This window comes from Rousettus aegyptiacus, unplaced genomic scaffold, assembly GCF_014176215.1.
Source record: "Rousettus aegyptiacus isolate mRouAeg1 unplaced genomic scaffold, mRouAeg1.p scaffold_m13_p_12, whole genome shotgun sequence".
Lineage (NCBI taxonomy): Eukaryota > Metazoa > Chordata > Mammalia > Chiroptera > Pteropodidae > Rousettus > Rousettus aegyptiacus.
In genome coordinates, this window is record NW_023416287.1 from 47381944 (window position 1) to 47397771 (window position 15828).

The following is a 15828-nucleotide window of genomic DNA, read 5'->3' on the forward strand; positions in this document are numbered from 1 at the left end:
TATAGGAAACAAAAAATAGTATCTGTAGAGTTCAGTAGTATCTGCAGTTACAGGCATCCACTAGATGACTTGGAAGTTATCCCTTGTGGATAAGGAAAGACTCTGGTATACAGTACAGTATTATTAACTATAGACACCATGCTGTATATTACATCCCCAGACTTCTTTACATTATAACTGAAAGTTTGTACCCTTTGACCATCTTCATCTGTAAACAAGAAAGGATTTCTTATTTAGCATTACCCGGCAATACTGGGCACTATTAATTCAGTGAGCTGACATCAGTCTCAACTTAACTAGCTTTGTTTTAATCCATTCTGGGTGTGCAGAAAGCTGGGAGCTGTCGGTATTGAAAAATGCCAGGCGGCTGCACAGGCAAGTAAGAACTGTGGCGATGTCTTCTTCACTACAGGGCAATGTTCCAACTCGGGAAAGCATCCACATGTACTATCAGAACCACATCATGAACCTTTCCAGAGAGTCTGGACTGGACACCATTGACGACCATCCTGGTGCTGCTTCAGGCGCACAGTCGGCCCACAGGATGGACAGCTTAGATTCACATGACAGTATCTCCAGGTATTTCATGTTCTAAACAATGGGTTTGCTTTTTACAAAGGTAAAAGAGGTGGACTTCATCAGTATGAGAAATGAATGCATGAGGTGAAAGTTAATCTAAACTTACATGGATCCCCACTCTATTCAGGCTATCTCCATATGTTCAACAAAGCAAAAGAAATATTGTTCTCTTTTAGTCTGAGCCAGATAAAATCAGGCACAGAATAGAGATTTCCAAGCTAGAGGCAAGTAAGAAGGAATCCTCCCAATGGCAAAATTACTGTTTGTGTCAAGGCTGCATCTTTTCCTTTTAAAAATGCTGCTCCTGGAAGGATCTTCTATACTAGAACATGCCATCTGTTGCTATCTTTGGTCTTTTCCTTTCAGAATTGTTACTTTAGGATTCAAAATAAAAGTTCAAGAAGTGATTCCACCAGCTTCCATCTTCCCTGAGTTGTATGATCGACTATTCTTTCTACACAGGGACCCTGCACTGGTTACTCATCACAGGCCAGCACCAAGCACTGTGTATGGATTACCTCACTTTATCCTTATGAGATACTACGAGGTGCATACTATTGTCACCTTTTTACAGAAGACAAAGTTCAGTTACAGAGAGATTAAGTAACTTGCCCAAAGTCACACAGCTCAGAAGTATATAAAAGCAGACCCAGGACCTAAAACCATCTAGTTCAGCTCAGAGCCCAACTTCTCAGCCACCATGGTATGCTGCCTTTGTTTGCCTCTTCTGTCCTCCAGACAGAATTGACCTAGTCTTTTGTACTTCCTATCCCAGAAAAGCTTGTGAATTCTTCTTATCACGGTATTCTAGATAGCTGCTGTCAATTTCACAGATCTTGCTTTCCCATTAAAGAGGAAGTCCTGCCTTAGGAGGAAAATGATATGCATAGGGTGATTAGCTAGACTGAATGAATTACGCCTTGTCTCCATCTTCATAGGAAAAGAGTTGTATCACCGAGAACATTAATGTATTTGTTGTTTTCATTAAACTTGTTAAAAAGCACCTATTCCATGCGATGTCTCAGGCTTGATTCTGGGATAGACACATAAAGACCACCCACAGAATTATCTGTTGCATCCTAGGCTAGGATTCCTGCTGTGTAGTGACATTAGAGATGGGCTGCATTGCCATGGCTGCTTTAAAGCCCCTGGATTACCCCCAGTCACATTCCATATGCTGAGCAAGGCACCAAGGCCTGGTGGACTATTTATCCTTCACAAATACTGGATATGTTAAAAGATGAAACAAGAGAAGGAACTGGGACTATTTTATTGATACCAAGATACCAAACCCAAAATATATAACTAGAAGTTGAAATTGCAACCTGAATGGGGAAAGGTGGGTAAACAAGAATTTACCTTGAAGTGCTGTTTTTAACTGTTGCTGAATTGCTGTATTTGAGCTTCTCCAAGTGGCCTGTTCTTTTGCTACCCAATAATTATCTATTTGGCACATACCTATATTTGCTGGTATGGAAGGATATTTGATATATACATATATGTATTTTAAAAATCTCATTTTAAAATGGTATGCATACTAAAACTTCATTTTTAGTTTTTAAAAATATATGTATTCATGCATCTAGTGATTTAAATTTGATTTTTGTGCAGATAATATTCTGCATGGATATAACTCCTCTAGTCTCCCCAAAATAGGTATCGATTCTTTTGAAGTCCTTTGAAGAATAATGACATCATATTTTTTCCTTTAATTTGGAAATAATTTTTAGTTATTTTAAGTTCCAAAGTAATAGGTATATTTCAGCTATTATATATTTTTGTGAACATAAGAAACACTTAGGACAGAAACTCTTAACATTTTCAAGGTCAAAACATGTATTTGCTAATTGCGATGCTGGTTAAGATGCTTTGAATTCCTAGAATAAAATCATTGATTTTTAGAACCATGCGCATGGTAATAAAATTTAATTTCTCATTCTGTTTCTACCCAAAAATATGTACATTTCTCAATAATTAATTTCTGAAATCGTTGGTAGTATCGAAGTTACAAAGTGGAAATGTAGTATTACGTTCTTGGACGGCAGTGCTGACAGTGCCCCCTTGTGTATCTTTCTGAAAGCGTCCTGCAATCAACATTTTAGAAAGGGGAGCCTCAGTCTCCTTTGACTGACCCCACTGAAACAAAAAGTCATTGTTGTTTATATTTTATTTTTATTTTTTGCAAACCATAAAAACTCTTCTATTTGGAGGCTACCAACCTTCTTAAATGTGTTCTTCTTGCACCAATTTTCTCCATATCTTTAAATCAATTATTTAAATTGACTTATTTCCTCTTTAATTCATTTTCCTACTCAAACTGAAAGTCTATTTTTACCCCCCTTCCACTCACACTCCTAATATTCCAAGTTACTTCATGGTAGCTATTTCTTTATAATGAAGGGAGACCGTGCGGGCATGTGTGCAGGAGTGGACTGGTGCGTTGGCAGAGAAATCTGGGGAGGCAAGATTTATCTGAATGTAGTGAATATTCAAATGCTGACTAATGCTGCTTCCTAGTTATGAGGGTTAATAAAGGTGAACTGGGGAATCTAAAAGTTTTCAAACCACCCACTTTATAACCTATTCATGACTAAACAACCATTTTTCAAAAAATGGGAGAATAGTTGGAGAAGAAAAATGCTGAGATACTCTAGATGTATTTCCAAAATATATTCCATTTGAAAAGTTTTATTTATTTATTTATTTTTGCTTACCATATGCAATGCCCCACTTCAGTAAGCTTTGGATAGCACTGCTCTGCATATATTGAATATGGGCAGGATCTAAGGCAAACTATGTTTTCCTTCTTCTGAATTCAAAAATAAAAGGCTTAAGACAGCTCCAGTTAACTGAAAGTCATGTTCACATTCAGCTAGGAGTATTTCTGCCACAGAGTGAAGAATACAGTTAAAAACATGCATAGTATATAATTCGGTTATTGCATATTTGCATATGTTCTTCAAAAAAATATGCTGCTCCATAATGTGATTTATAATATTTTAATGATATTTTTACCTCCTTTCTTGCCTTTTTTCACAATTCAGAGATTTTTATTGTTGTTACCTGGATCCATAAGCTTGGCAAGTAAAAAGGAAAATGGATAGAATAACCTTTCTTTAATTTGCAATGACACTAACAGTGGTTTGTAACATTTTTTGCATGAACCTCTTTTGCAATTTCATGAAGCTATGTACTCTTTCCCAAGGGGAAAAGTGCACAGAAGTACAGTTTTTTTTCTACAAAATTTCAAGCCTCCTGAATATCATACATGAATCTGGCTTGAGAATAGCTGCTCCAGAATCAAATTGTGAATCATACAAATCAAAGGGAACTAAGAGCATATTAGAAAGTATATTGAAAATAAATTGTCCATAAAATAAACATACATGACTCCTGTATTAGTAACTTTTAGCTGCACAATTGATAATGTCTGATTAAGAAATTACTAAAATTATAAGTCATAAATTAGAGAAAAATAGAACCGTTTAAAATAAAATCAAGTAACTGCTCTTAAATCTGACCCAAGATTACGAATATAAGACTGTACGCATGACCAAAAGTTGTGAGGTAGAAGATGTTTAAATCCATTGATGGCCTTTTAACAGGCTTTCAAAATATCACCCAAATTTAAAATCAGTCAACCAATAAATAAGTTTACTAGTAGAAAACCAGTACTTTCAAATTTATTATTATTTTTTTAAATTTTAAACCTAAGGAAAGGGGAGATATAACAGGGTCCATTATGTCATTGCATCTATGTCATTAGTGAATAAGTTTATACATATGCCCTTTTTTTAATGGCTCGGCTACTTTCCTAGTTTCTTTGCTTTAGCAAACTCAAATCTCCAATCATTTGTCTACACTAGAGTCTATAGGCAGCCATGCTGATTGCTGCCTAGAAGGAGTTTTGAATACAGAAGCTCACTCTCAACACCCGTGTCATTGGGCGTGGTCTAGTGTCATTCCAAGTGGAGACTTGCATGTTCAGTGTGGTCCCACTCCCTTTGCGGAAGACCCAGCCGGGGCGGGGCTGTCCCACGTGCCACAGCTCCTGCCCTGGCATCCATGTCACCATCCTTTTCCTTTGGACTTACAGGAGATGGGGTTGAGGTGGGAACTTATCAAATGAATTTGTATTTCCTTTGACTTATTGGAATAGTCATTATTTCCTTCAAATCCAGATGTTAAAAAGCACCTATTTTTTTAATGATTATTTTATAAAATTAGAAATTATCTACCTTCTCCCCAAATAAATTAATTTAAATTCTTGATGTTCTAAGGAACATTCCTATATATAAAGGGACTGATTACCATTGAGAAGTGTCACCTAGATGTTGCTATGTGACCCTGCAAGGTGACAGCAACCATCTATTTAGGCTTGTGCTTTGAGCCTGTTTTTATAAAGCTCCTCCCCTTCTCTTTCACTTTTACAACGGTCCTGGGTTGGGTGACAAATTGGTCACATACCTAATGACCCAATTAGGTGGTGTCTGAAGGTGGTGCTGATGGGCCAATAAAACTCAACATGAGAATTAACCAGGTATAGAATTTTAGGATTAGAACAAAGTTCCAATGCAGAAAATCTGAGCAGTGCTACAGGAAAGGGTGCAGTGTCTTTCTACCTGCAAACTCCTAAAAGGCCATGGAGTTGCACCTCTAAAAATATAAAATTAAATACAGAAACTCAAAGGTCCAGTTTTGTCATCTCATAAATGATGAAATCGGGACCCTAAGGAAGGGAATTGACTTATCTAATAGCCAACAGCCAGTTAATGTCCTCACAGAGACATTAATCCTCCCTGTGTTTATTCAATATGTTTCTAGTTTATCTTATTGTCATCTCCTCATTTTGTCCAGGGCATAGTGACATCTAAAAGAATTAGAGCCTTCTTTAAAAAAATAAGCCTCTGTGTCCTTATTAGAGACCATTTGATTGTTTACATGCTCATCCCTCTCATTGTTCTATCCATCTTAGCCATGTAGCAGTGACATGCACAGCAAGATGGCCCCACTGGAGCACTTGTGGGATTGTGCAAAATCGCCTGGAGCCTGAAAAGCCCTTTAACTAGTTCTGTGTGTGACTCAAATTCTCTGCTCCCCAACCCCTAGAGGTTGCTACATCCTGAGTGGTTCCCTTTCTGCCTCACCATCACTGGCTGAGGACACCCAGCTGTGCAGATTAGGAGCACAGTAGGCCTCCTAGCGCTGTCACTTGTTGATAATGTTCAGCTTAACAGTGTTAGCTGGGGAATCAGCGACCCTATCTCACAAAGGCCTGTTCCCCTGGGTCAGCCAAGTCATAACTGTTCAGGTTGGAAGATTCGTGCTCCAGTAGCCCCCTGATAGGCTCTTTACGGTTAAGCTATATGTCTGAACTGAAATCGTGCCTATGCCATAACTCAATTTGCTTCTTCTCCTTCACTAGCATCACCCATTAGCATCTCAGTCCTGAATCTTTATCATTTCCTCCCTGATTGTTGCTCCATTGGGGAACAGGAGCTGAGGATTTTAGCCAATGGTTCTCACCCTAATGACATCTACAAGACCTAAAACATGATCCAGACAAAATGGAAAGTTAACAGACAAAACAATGCCACCATTGCTAGATTTTCTTTGTTGTTTTCTTTGAATCTTTTTATTTCACTTTTTTGATGTTGGTTTATATTCAATTGCATATCAAACCAGCATCTCTTCTATGTGCAAGGCATCTAGTTTGGCTTCACTAAAAGTAGAAATTGGGGTGAAAAATTGTTTGTTGTGGTCATTCCTGACCTTCCCTCTCTCATTTCAGAGACTGTGTTTAAAAAATATATTGAAATCTTTTATATAAATTTTACATGAGTAGATATTTCTGCTTAAGCAATTTGGTTACAAAATGCTCTCAATGACTCAGAGAGCTCTAAATAAAGCATAGTTTCCTTAATAAAATAACTCAGTTGCAAAGTTATAATGATATGAATTCTTCTCTGTGAGAGAAGAGCTGGGACTTATAATTATTCTATTTCTGTGTCCCACCCAGAGAATGACATTTCATAATTTATCACTAGCCAATATATTTTGTTAAATCCAGTACTGTTGTGTTTTATTGTCCTGCCAAACAGGTTCTTTCCTGTCCTTGAGCCCCGCTATGGTGGTCATCGTCAGTGATGTTGATGTTGTGTGTGGTTTGCTGCATGGCAGTGTGTTAGTCAATTGATCCATGTGTAAACTGATGTACCACTGGTGTTTTAACACTGTGTCTCTGTAACTGTTTGCGCTGCTAGCTGCTACACTGAAGCAACCATGCTGTTCTCAAGGCAGTCTACCCTTGATGATTTAGATGGACCAGAAACTGTACCTAAAACAAGTGAGCGTGCTCGACCTAGGCTCCGTAAAATGCTCAGCTTGGATATGTCCTCCTCATCAGCTGACAGTGGCAGTTTAGCATCAAGGTGCTTAACTTGTGCATGCTTTGTTCCATAATTTTATCATCTTCCCCCCCTTTGTGTCATTGCAAACATAAGTTCTTGTGATATATGTTTTCTTTTTATTTTTATTTTAAGAATTTGCATGAATAACCAAAGCAAAACCACCACCCTTCCTAGGACATAACTGGTCATTCAAAGGACAGCATTCTGTTAAACTAACCACTCTTTAGTTTTTGTCCATTAGGAGCTTCTTAAAAACCCTTATTATAAACACTGTCCTCCATTCTGTAAGTATTTTACACTTTTCACTATCAAAGAAATAGGTATGTTTCTTCCTTGATTGAAAGTTCATGTAGGCAGTCCTCACAGAAGGAAATGTGTCAGGAAGGTAGAAAAATTATTCTCATGATTTTATCAAAAGATACATGCAGTAGGGAAAAAATCAGAAAACCTGCCATGGTGATTTTTAGGTGACACAGAATAAATCTGCCCACATTTTATATGCATAACTGACATAAAAGTCAGAATATATATTACTACTTTTTAAAGGAATATTGTTATGCAATAGAATATATCATGTTTATAGTCCATAACTTGTTTTGTTTGGAAAATATTACTTTGGGCTTAAGTTTTCTTATTAAATCCTACCATAAAATAATAATCATCTAGAAATAAAATTATCTGCATAAAATCCAAAAGCTTTTTTGAGTTGCTTTTGAATGGTCAGCAGGGGCACAGAAGAATCCGCTACATTTTGCTTATCCTGAAACCATAATAACCTAATCCAAAACTAATTTCAATTTTGGCAAACCAGAGGGTTGTTAACTTCTTTTTGCTGGCAGCTATATATCCTAATACAGTGCTGCAATATGCTGGAGCCTGGCAATGATGGGAATGCCTTGGCTGTTTGAGATGTCCTCTGGCAGACACATGCTATGCCATTCCACTTTGTTGATTCCTGAAGGTACCAAGATTTGTTGAATCTCCTTGGGGCCAGACCAGATCCAATATCATAGAGAAAGTGCCTACCATTGGATATAGAGTAACTAGAATTTGGAACTGGTATGGTGTGGCTCCAGTGGTCTGAAAATTCCCTGGGGTGATCAATTTCATGGCCTTCCTAGGAGACTATGTCTACCTGAGGTAAGTCTTAACAAAAAGCTGTTTTGGCTCGGCATTCCAAGAGCCTTCTATGAGATGTGCACATATAGGACCAAAGCCCTGGAATATTAAATACCTGAGCAGGAACCAAGAACACATACAAATCTAATTATTCAGTCCAGGGTTCAGCCAAGGCTCATCCACTCATTCATTTATTCATTGACATGTCTATACTGGTGTTGATAACAAGAAAAATGGGTACAATCTGTGCATTTGAGAATCTCAGTGTTTATCGATCCTAGCTGTGTACATATGCCATTCAGATAACAATGCATATTTCCGAGTCTGACAAATTATAATTCTATATCCACCTCTCTAGATAATTGTTGTCCCTCTCCCTTTTGGGGGCTGGATGTGGCCGAGGTCGACAATATTAAAAGGCACGCCATAAATTTCATGTGTGGCTGCTCTATTTTCATTTTTAACTTAGAAGATAAAACACTAAATGAAGAAGAGAGATGCAACAGAAAAGAACAGAGTGCCAAAAAGAGAAAGTCAAGATTAGGGTACAGAACTTATGGCAAGTGCATGCTAGAAGGGGAGCTAGCAGAAGAAAATCAGTTGAATTAGTTGGGAGAAGAGAGAGCAAGAGTGAACCCTGAGGGTGAAGCAAGCAGCCCCAAGGAGACATCACACGAGGGAGGAGAAATGGTGGGTATTTTCATGTGTAGACAAAGAGCCCAGTGGGAGATGGTTGGGAGCTGGAGAGATGGTAAAAATTCAGTCAAATATAATACATACCAATAAGAAAAAAGCAAAGGATGGAAAAACAGAGAAAAGAAACTTATATTAAAGAAGTGTGCCATTATTTATGAAGCATGCAGTTTAGCCAATATTTTATCATTCCTGTTCTCTTCTGGATGTAAATGGGTTTCTTGCACAGGATTAAGAGTAGAGTTTATCTTGGTCAGCACCAACAGACGCAAACTGGCAAGTCTTCTCATTTCCATATGATCCTGCTTAAAAAGAAATGTGTGTGTATGTGTGTATGTATACATAGTTATATATATATATGTATGTATATATTTGATACATACACATATATTTGGTATATAATGAAAGGTATGCTATACTATTTTGATTTGGAGGTAAACATTGGACCCCATGATTGTGAATCCTAATGATTTTAAAACTTATGTGCATAGGTGGGTTTAGCAAGTTGTGAGCCTTGTGACTCATTCTGGTTTTCATGCAGGTGCTGCACTGTCAGCTTTTGCCTTCGAGAGACTGCTGTTTGCAGTCTCTGTAGACCAGACATGAATATCCTGCAGGAACAAAGAGGATGGAGGGCAAGGAGGGAAAACGGGGTGTTTAATTTTCTTACATATCTTGATGTTATTTGGGAATTCTGAGAAGGTGTCTTGAGAATCGGGGAATTCCGAGGAACTGGAGGCTAAAACAAGGTTTTGTGCCGGTTCCTTTCTCCTGACAGCGAGCCCACACAGTGCACCATGCTGTACTCACGCCAGGGGACCACGGAAACCATAGAGGAGGTGGAGGCCGAGCAGGAAGAGGTAGAGGCCAAGCAGGACCTAGAGGCCGGGCAGGACGAGGAGGTGGGGGCCGGGGACATGGACGATGAGCACGGTGAGGTTGCGGTGGATGTGGGGCCCGAGGGGCCTGAGGAGGAGGAAGAGGAGGAGGAAGAGGAGGCTGAGGAGACAGAGGAGTCTGAGGAGGCCGGCCTCACTCCGGACAGGGAGCTGCCACAGTCCTCCACTGAGGAGGGGGACATAGAGGTCCCGCCATCTTACAGCAAGGCGGTCAGCTTTGAGCGCCTGTCCTTCAGCTCGCGGGATGACTCTGCAGGCCCAAGCCGCATGGCGGTCAGCCCGGACGACAGCCGCTCCGACCGCCTGGAGTCTAGCATCTTACCGCCTCTGACGCACGAGCTGACGGCCAGCGAACTGCTGCTGAACAAGTAAGCGCACTGTGGTTGTACACAGAGAAACTCTTCTATTAAAAACGCCCACCTAGATGCTTACAGCAAACAGACACAATTTTCATTACTTCTCATACTGCAAGTACGAAACAAACTGTAGTTCTATTGCTGAAAGGTAGAACTAGCACAAGCTGTCAATAGACACTGCTCACATTTCTTTATTTAATGTAATATTAGGTTGTTTTCACAAGGAATCTGGAGACATAGGAGGGGGGAAGAACAGAAAGAATCATGCAAAATGGAAATCAATAATTTTGGAGAAATTAAGACAAGTTTATTGTCACATTGTTTATGCTAACAGGATGTTCCATGATGATGAACTTGAAGAGTCGGAAAAATTCTATGTTGGCCAGCCTCGGTTCTTGCTGTTATTCTATGCCATGTACAACACGCTGGTGGCCCGCTCAGAAATGGTGTGCTATTTTGTAATCATCCTCAACCACATGGTCTCTGCATCCGTGATCACCCTCGTGCTCCCCATTCTTATCTTCCTTTGGGCCATGCTGTCTGTCCCCAGGCCCAGCAGACGGTTCTGGATGATGGCCATTGTCTACACAGAGGTAGGCCTTAAGTGGAACCTTTGGGCAAGTTGCTTGGGCATTCACTCTAGATGGGCCTGCCCTGACTCCCAGATAGTTTTACAAAAACAATCAGTTAGATGGCTATTCTGAGACAAATGACTATAACTAACAATTATCTAGTGCTGGTAATTTTATTTCTTTTCACATTTCACACCTCATGCAAGAGAGCTGCTAATATCATCCCTATTTAACAGATAAGGATCCAGCTGTAGTGAGACTAAATAACTGGCCCAAAGTTACCCAGCTGGTGAGTGTTGGGGCAGACTTCTGAAGCCTGGTTGTCTGTCCTATGATATTAATCACTGAGATGATAACAGTGCTATGCTGAACCAAGCATAGTGCCTGGAGCCGGTGAATGTTCCGTGACTGGATACTGAAATAAACAATACAGTAAGCACTTTGAATATAGTTTGATGCAACATGTATATTTTCCATTTTTAAACCTAAAAGCCAATTTCCCTACATCAACACACAAAGTTATATAATAACCCTCTTAAAAATCTGAATGACTAAAAGGGTGAATTGCTAGCCATTTTCCATCACTTGTGAGGGTACAAGAGACACTCTGCCCAATTGTATAGACCTACTTTTCTAGACTATTAAATATATAGAAGATCGTAAATTCCTATGACAACCATAAAATCAAAAATAAAGGGGAGCTCTATAGACTTTGTGCCTTGAGGTATCATAGTTCTTTGTGTTTAGGTTTGTGAAGAAGACTAATTTTCTTACCTGGCTCATAAGAAAAGGTTTTCACTAACAATGATACTGTAATTACTTCTTAAAAGATAGTACTCATGATAGACGTACTGTTAGAGTCTGGAAATTTGTAAGTAATTCAACAGTAAAATGAAAACAAAGTTTATGTTAAATCATCACAAAAGTATTCAGTTTAAAGTATTGATATCCTATGTCTTATTTCTATAATAAAAATAGAAGATTTAAAGCCAAATATATATCTATTACTTTAATTAGCCTGTCCATCACAATCTTGCCAAAATAATTGTTCTTAAATATTACTTCTATTGCATCACTTCCTGATCCGGGACATAAATGACACTCTATTTGGGGAATGAGTACTTTCCCTAACACCTCCGTGGGAGGGTGTTTCTCACCTAGAAGTAAAGTAAGAGCAGGCACTGAGACTGTGGAAAAGAGAACAGGAGCTATTCACACACCACTGTTACCTTAAAAATGAAATCTTCCAGGGTAAGTTAAATTTGGGTTCTCCATTTTTTTTTCGGGCACACTGAGGAGTGAAGAAGGAGGAAATTAAGTTGATGTTAGTTAACTCCATAACGTGAACTATGTGCCAAAATCCGAGAACTACACTTGGCGTGAGAATACAATAACTTTGAAAGAAAAAAACAAAAAGCTGTTTCTGTTTTTCAGTGGCTCCCAAACTAATGTGGCACGCAGATATGATGTAAACAAAAAATTGGCCTATAATGGATTCAAACCTGCTTTAGAGACTGTATATGAGTGGAGTCAAGAGAGATTAGAAATCGCAACAACTTCTCGGTAGAAGAGAACTTAGAACTGAGTCTTGAGAGATGAGTGCAAAGTAACCAAAGAAAGAAAAGCAAAGGGAATAACCTATGCAAAGAAACAAAGGCATGAGACAACCTGGCAATTACTAAAAATGACAGGTGGCTTATGATGGGTGGAAGGCAGGCTGTGAGTGGAAAGTGCAGTAAAAGGAGCTTAGGAACGCTCCTTCTTGGGAATACTCAGGATTTATCCCATTGGCATTGAAGGATTTGAACAGGAGCATGACTCAATCAGGTTTGCATTTTTACAAGTTTTTAAATAAAAAGTGGATGCACAAAGACCAGCTAGGAAACTATTTTAACTGTCTGGGTGTAGTGGCAATGAGGTTGAAGATAAGTGGCTAAATAAGGGTTTAGTAATTGCCTAAAACTATTTGGGGTATGAGGGAGAAGGGGTGGGACAAGGATAACCTCCAGGTTTCTGCTTTGGCATTTGGTATGTGGGGATGCTGCCCACTAAGATAAGAAACACAGGACTGTCCTTTGCAGAAGTTTGACTAAGAAGACATGAGAGAGAGGAAAAGAGCTAAAGGGAGACTCTAGGTCAAGAGAGGACCTATAAAGTATTTTTTATTGATGAATTGCAATAAACTATTGATGCTATAGACATTGGAGGTGTGCTTAAATGAAACTCATCAATTTTCTCATTTGGCTTTCTTCTACTTCTCTACAACATTTATACCCTGAACTAGTTACCAGCACAACTAGCCAGTTTGTTTAATTTACTTTTATTTCTTCTTGAGCAATAAAGTAGTGAGAAGGAAGAAATTGGAGCAAAGTGAAAATCGTGTACATCAAAACTGTTAACTGTGTGATATGCTATAGAAAGTCCTCAGCATATGAGAGAAGAGAGCAAGAGAATAAAAAAGAAACAGAGAATAATTATAAAAAATATCAGAAAAAAAACATGTTCATAGAGATTATAAATTACAGCAATACATAAAATATAAAGAGATAAACATTATTCTATTTGTTGGTCTTTATTACCATATTTAAATAGCTGCATAATAATATAAATATCAATTAAATCAGAATACATTAGCCAACTCTTCAAAAATGGAGGAAATCTCTTAAGCAGTGTCATGAGTAACCCGACTGGCCCTGATAGATCTATGCTCAGAGGCACTTTTAAGAGTAAGATTTAGCTCCTGTTCTAAAGTCAATGGTCTGTAAGAATGATAATGTTATTATTCCACATAATTGTGTGTACACCTATCATCAAAACTATGAAATGAATTTTTCTTAATTTTTTATATCACTGTTTCTCCTATATAACTATACTTAAAAGGAGTAATTTTTTTTTTCTGTCATTCATGTGTAGGTGACAATCGTGGTCAAGTATTTCTTCCAATTTGGGTTTTTTCCCTGGAATAAGCAAGTGGAATTGCACAAGGATAAACCTTACCACCCAGCTAATATCATAGGTGTGGAAAAGAAAGAAGGTTATGTTCTTTATGATCTCATTCAGCTCCTGGCTCTTTTCTTCCATCGATCAATTCTGAAGGTACTGCACATTAACAGTTAACCAGCACATATTGATAATTGCAGTCCCTGTAATATACCTGAAGAAGGTGAACATTAGGATTGGTAGTGAGACCCGAGACCAGATCTACATGTATGCTCTGTTTTTAAAAACAGTTATATTCATTTCTCCAACACTCCATACTCAATAATGGCACTTGTAATAAATCTGAGAGAAAATTATCTCATTTTCCTACCCTGGTTTGAAAAGATAGTAATTAATCCATGGAAATTGCTTGAATGGTGTCCAATATCTAAATGCGTGATATGCTAAATTCCACTCCTAGTTCAAGCCAGCAAGAGAGCTACAGTTTGGAGTGGATCATATTTCCTCTCATCTACATCCCAATCTCTGCCTAGCTTCTTCTAGTAGCATTGCTTTTATTGGGTAGTTTCTTGTCATGAAACCATAGCTTAGTGAGAGACGGTGCATTAAATGGTCTGGTAAAGCCGGTGCTGTGCTTCCTGAGAACTTACTGTTGAGAAAGACATTGATCACGCTGCTCTGGAAAGATCTGCCTACAGAGGACCTTCTCAGGTTCAATAACTCTTGTCATCCTCCTGAGCAACAGTGTGAGATTTTTCTTCTTGCATCCTGTGAACTATTAGCTAAGCTTGTAAATATGTACAATACGCCATTTGGTGACAAAAATTAGAAATTATTGCATAGCATATATTTTATGCCAGACATCACCTGTCTCTACCTCACTTAATTAGCCAAACTCTGATCATCTACACTCATGCATATCCATTTTACAGAAACCATCATAAAATTAGAGATAATAATCTTTCTTAGAATTTTTCCCCTTCCTTGGTTTTCTAATCATTTTTTAAATTTCAGCTTTATTTGGGAGTAATCAACAAATAAATTGTAAAATATTTAAAGTGTACATTAGGCAAATGTATACATCGTGAAAGGATTCCTCCTTCTAGTTAATTAACATATCCATTACTTCACATATACATTTTTCTTTTTATGAGAACATTTAAGTTCCACTCTCTTAGTAAATTTTAGTTATTCAATACAGCGTTATCAACTACAGTCACTCTGCTTTTTCTAATCTGGGGGACAGTTCATTGGATGAGACACTGTAGGGCAGAATACCAGCTCCCTTACCCTTATCCTTTCCCATGCCTTCTCAGTGCCACGGCTTATGGGATGAAGATGACATCACCGACAGTGGTACTAACAAGGAAGAATCAGATGATGAGTTGTCCTTAAGTCATGGTAGAAGGGCCTCCTCTGATTCTCTGAAATCCATCAACCTGGCCGCTTCCACAGAGTCAATACATGTGTCCTTCCCTGAGCAGCCAACAGCCGTCCGGAGGAAACGCTCTGGCAGCAGCTCCCAGATATCCTGCAGAACCAGCTTTTCTTCAAATAGGTCCCAAAGAGGTATCCATCACATGGTATCCTTGGGCTGGAATAACACCCTGAGGTGTCTTGTTTTTATGGTGCCAGTGGGTCTGGGGCAGAGGAAGCACTTTGAAATCAAACAGACCCAAGTTCAAATTCTGATTCAGCTATGTGTGTGACCTGGGACAGTCAGATCATTATGAAAAGTGACCAGCACATACCTAGGACCTAGTAAGTGCTGGGCACATGATAGTTTTTAAAATCCTCTCTAGAGATTCTGCTGGGTGTGTCCAGTGTGCTGTAAATCACAATTTATTTCAAAATATATATTTCAAAAAATATGTTTAGGTTTTATTGATGGGAACTTTTTAGCCATACCATCTACTAATTTTCTCAACTAATTACTAAACAGTACAATCAGAAGGTAGATAGATACACCTTTGGTGCTTGTATTTATAGCACTCTTGTTTGAAGCTTACCAAACACTTGTACAGTCATGAGCTGCATAATGACTTTTCAGTCAATGAAGGACTGCATGTACGATGGTAGCATACCATATGATCTAGGTATGTAGTAGTCTATTCCATCTAGGTTTGTATAAGTATACTCTGTGATGTTCTCATAACCATAAAATTGCCTACTGATGCATTTCTTAGAACATATTCCCATTGTTAATTGGTGCATGACCGTATTTATCTTCAGAATATACTTTTCAGGAGATACTGGCAAG

At 38.5% G+C, this 15828-nt stretch overlaps 1 protein-coding gene across 10 annotated transcripts in view; it reads left to right on the forward strand.

Annotated features, from left to right (window-relative positions):
* The window catches only part of PIEZO2 (piezo type mechanosensitive ion channel component 2), a 375431-nt gene that overhangs the window by 331376 nt on the left and 28227 nt on the right, over window positions 1–15828 (forward strand). For 7 of the 10 annotated variants that reach the window (XM_036229852.1, XM_036229845.1, XM_036229849.1 and 4 more), the window contains 6 exons: window positions 413–579; window positions 6843–7010; window positions 9580–10068; window positions 10391–10649; window positions 13542–13724; window positions 14885–15137. In XM_036229852.1, coding sequence (XP_036085745.1) covers window positions 413–579; window positions 6843–7010; window positions 9580–10068; window positions 10391–10649; window positions 13542–13724; window positions 14885–15137 — 1519 coding nt within the window. The remainder of the gene's footprint in view (window positions 1–412; window positions 580–6842; window positions 7011–9579; window positions 10069–10390; window positions 10650–13541; window positions 13725–14884; window positions 15138–15828) is intronic. The other 3 variants (XM_016119848.2, XM_016119852.2, XM_016119855.2) reach the window with 1 other exon arrangement.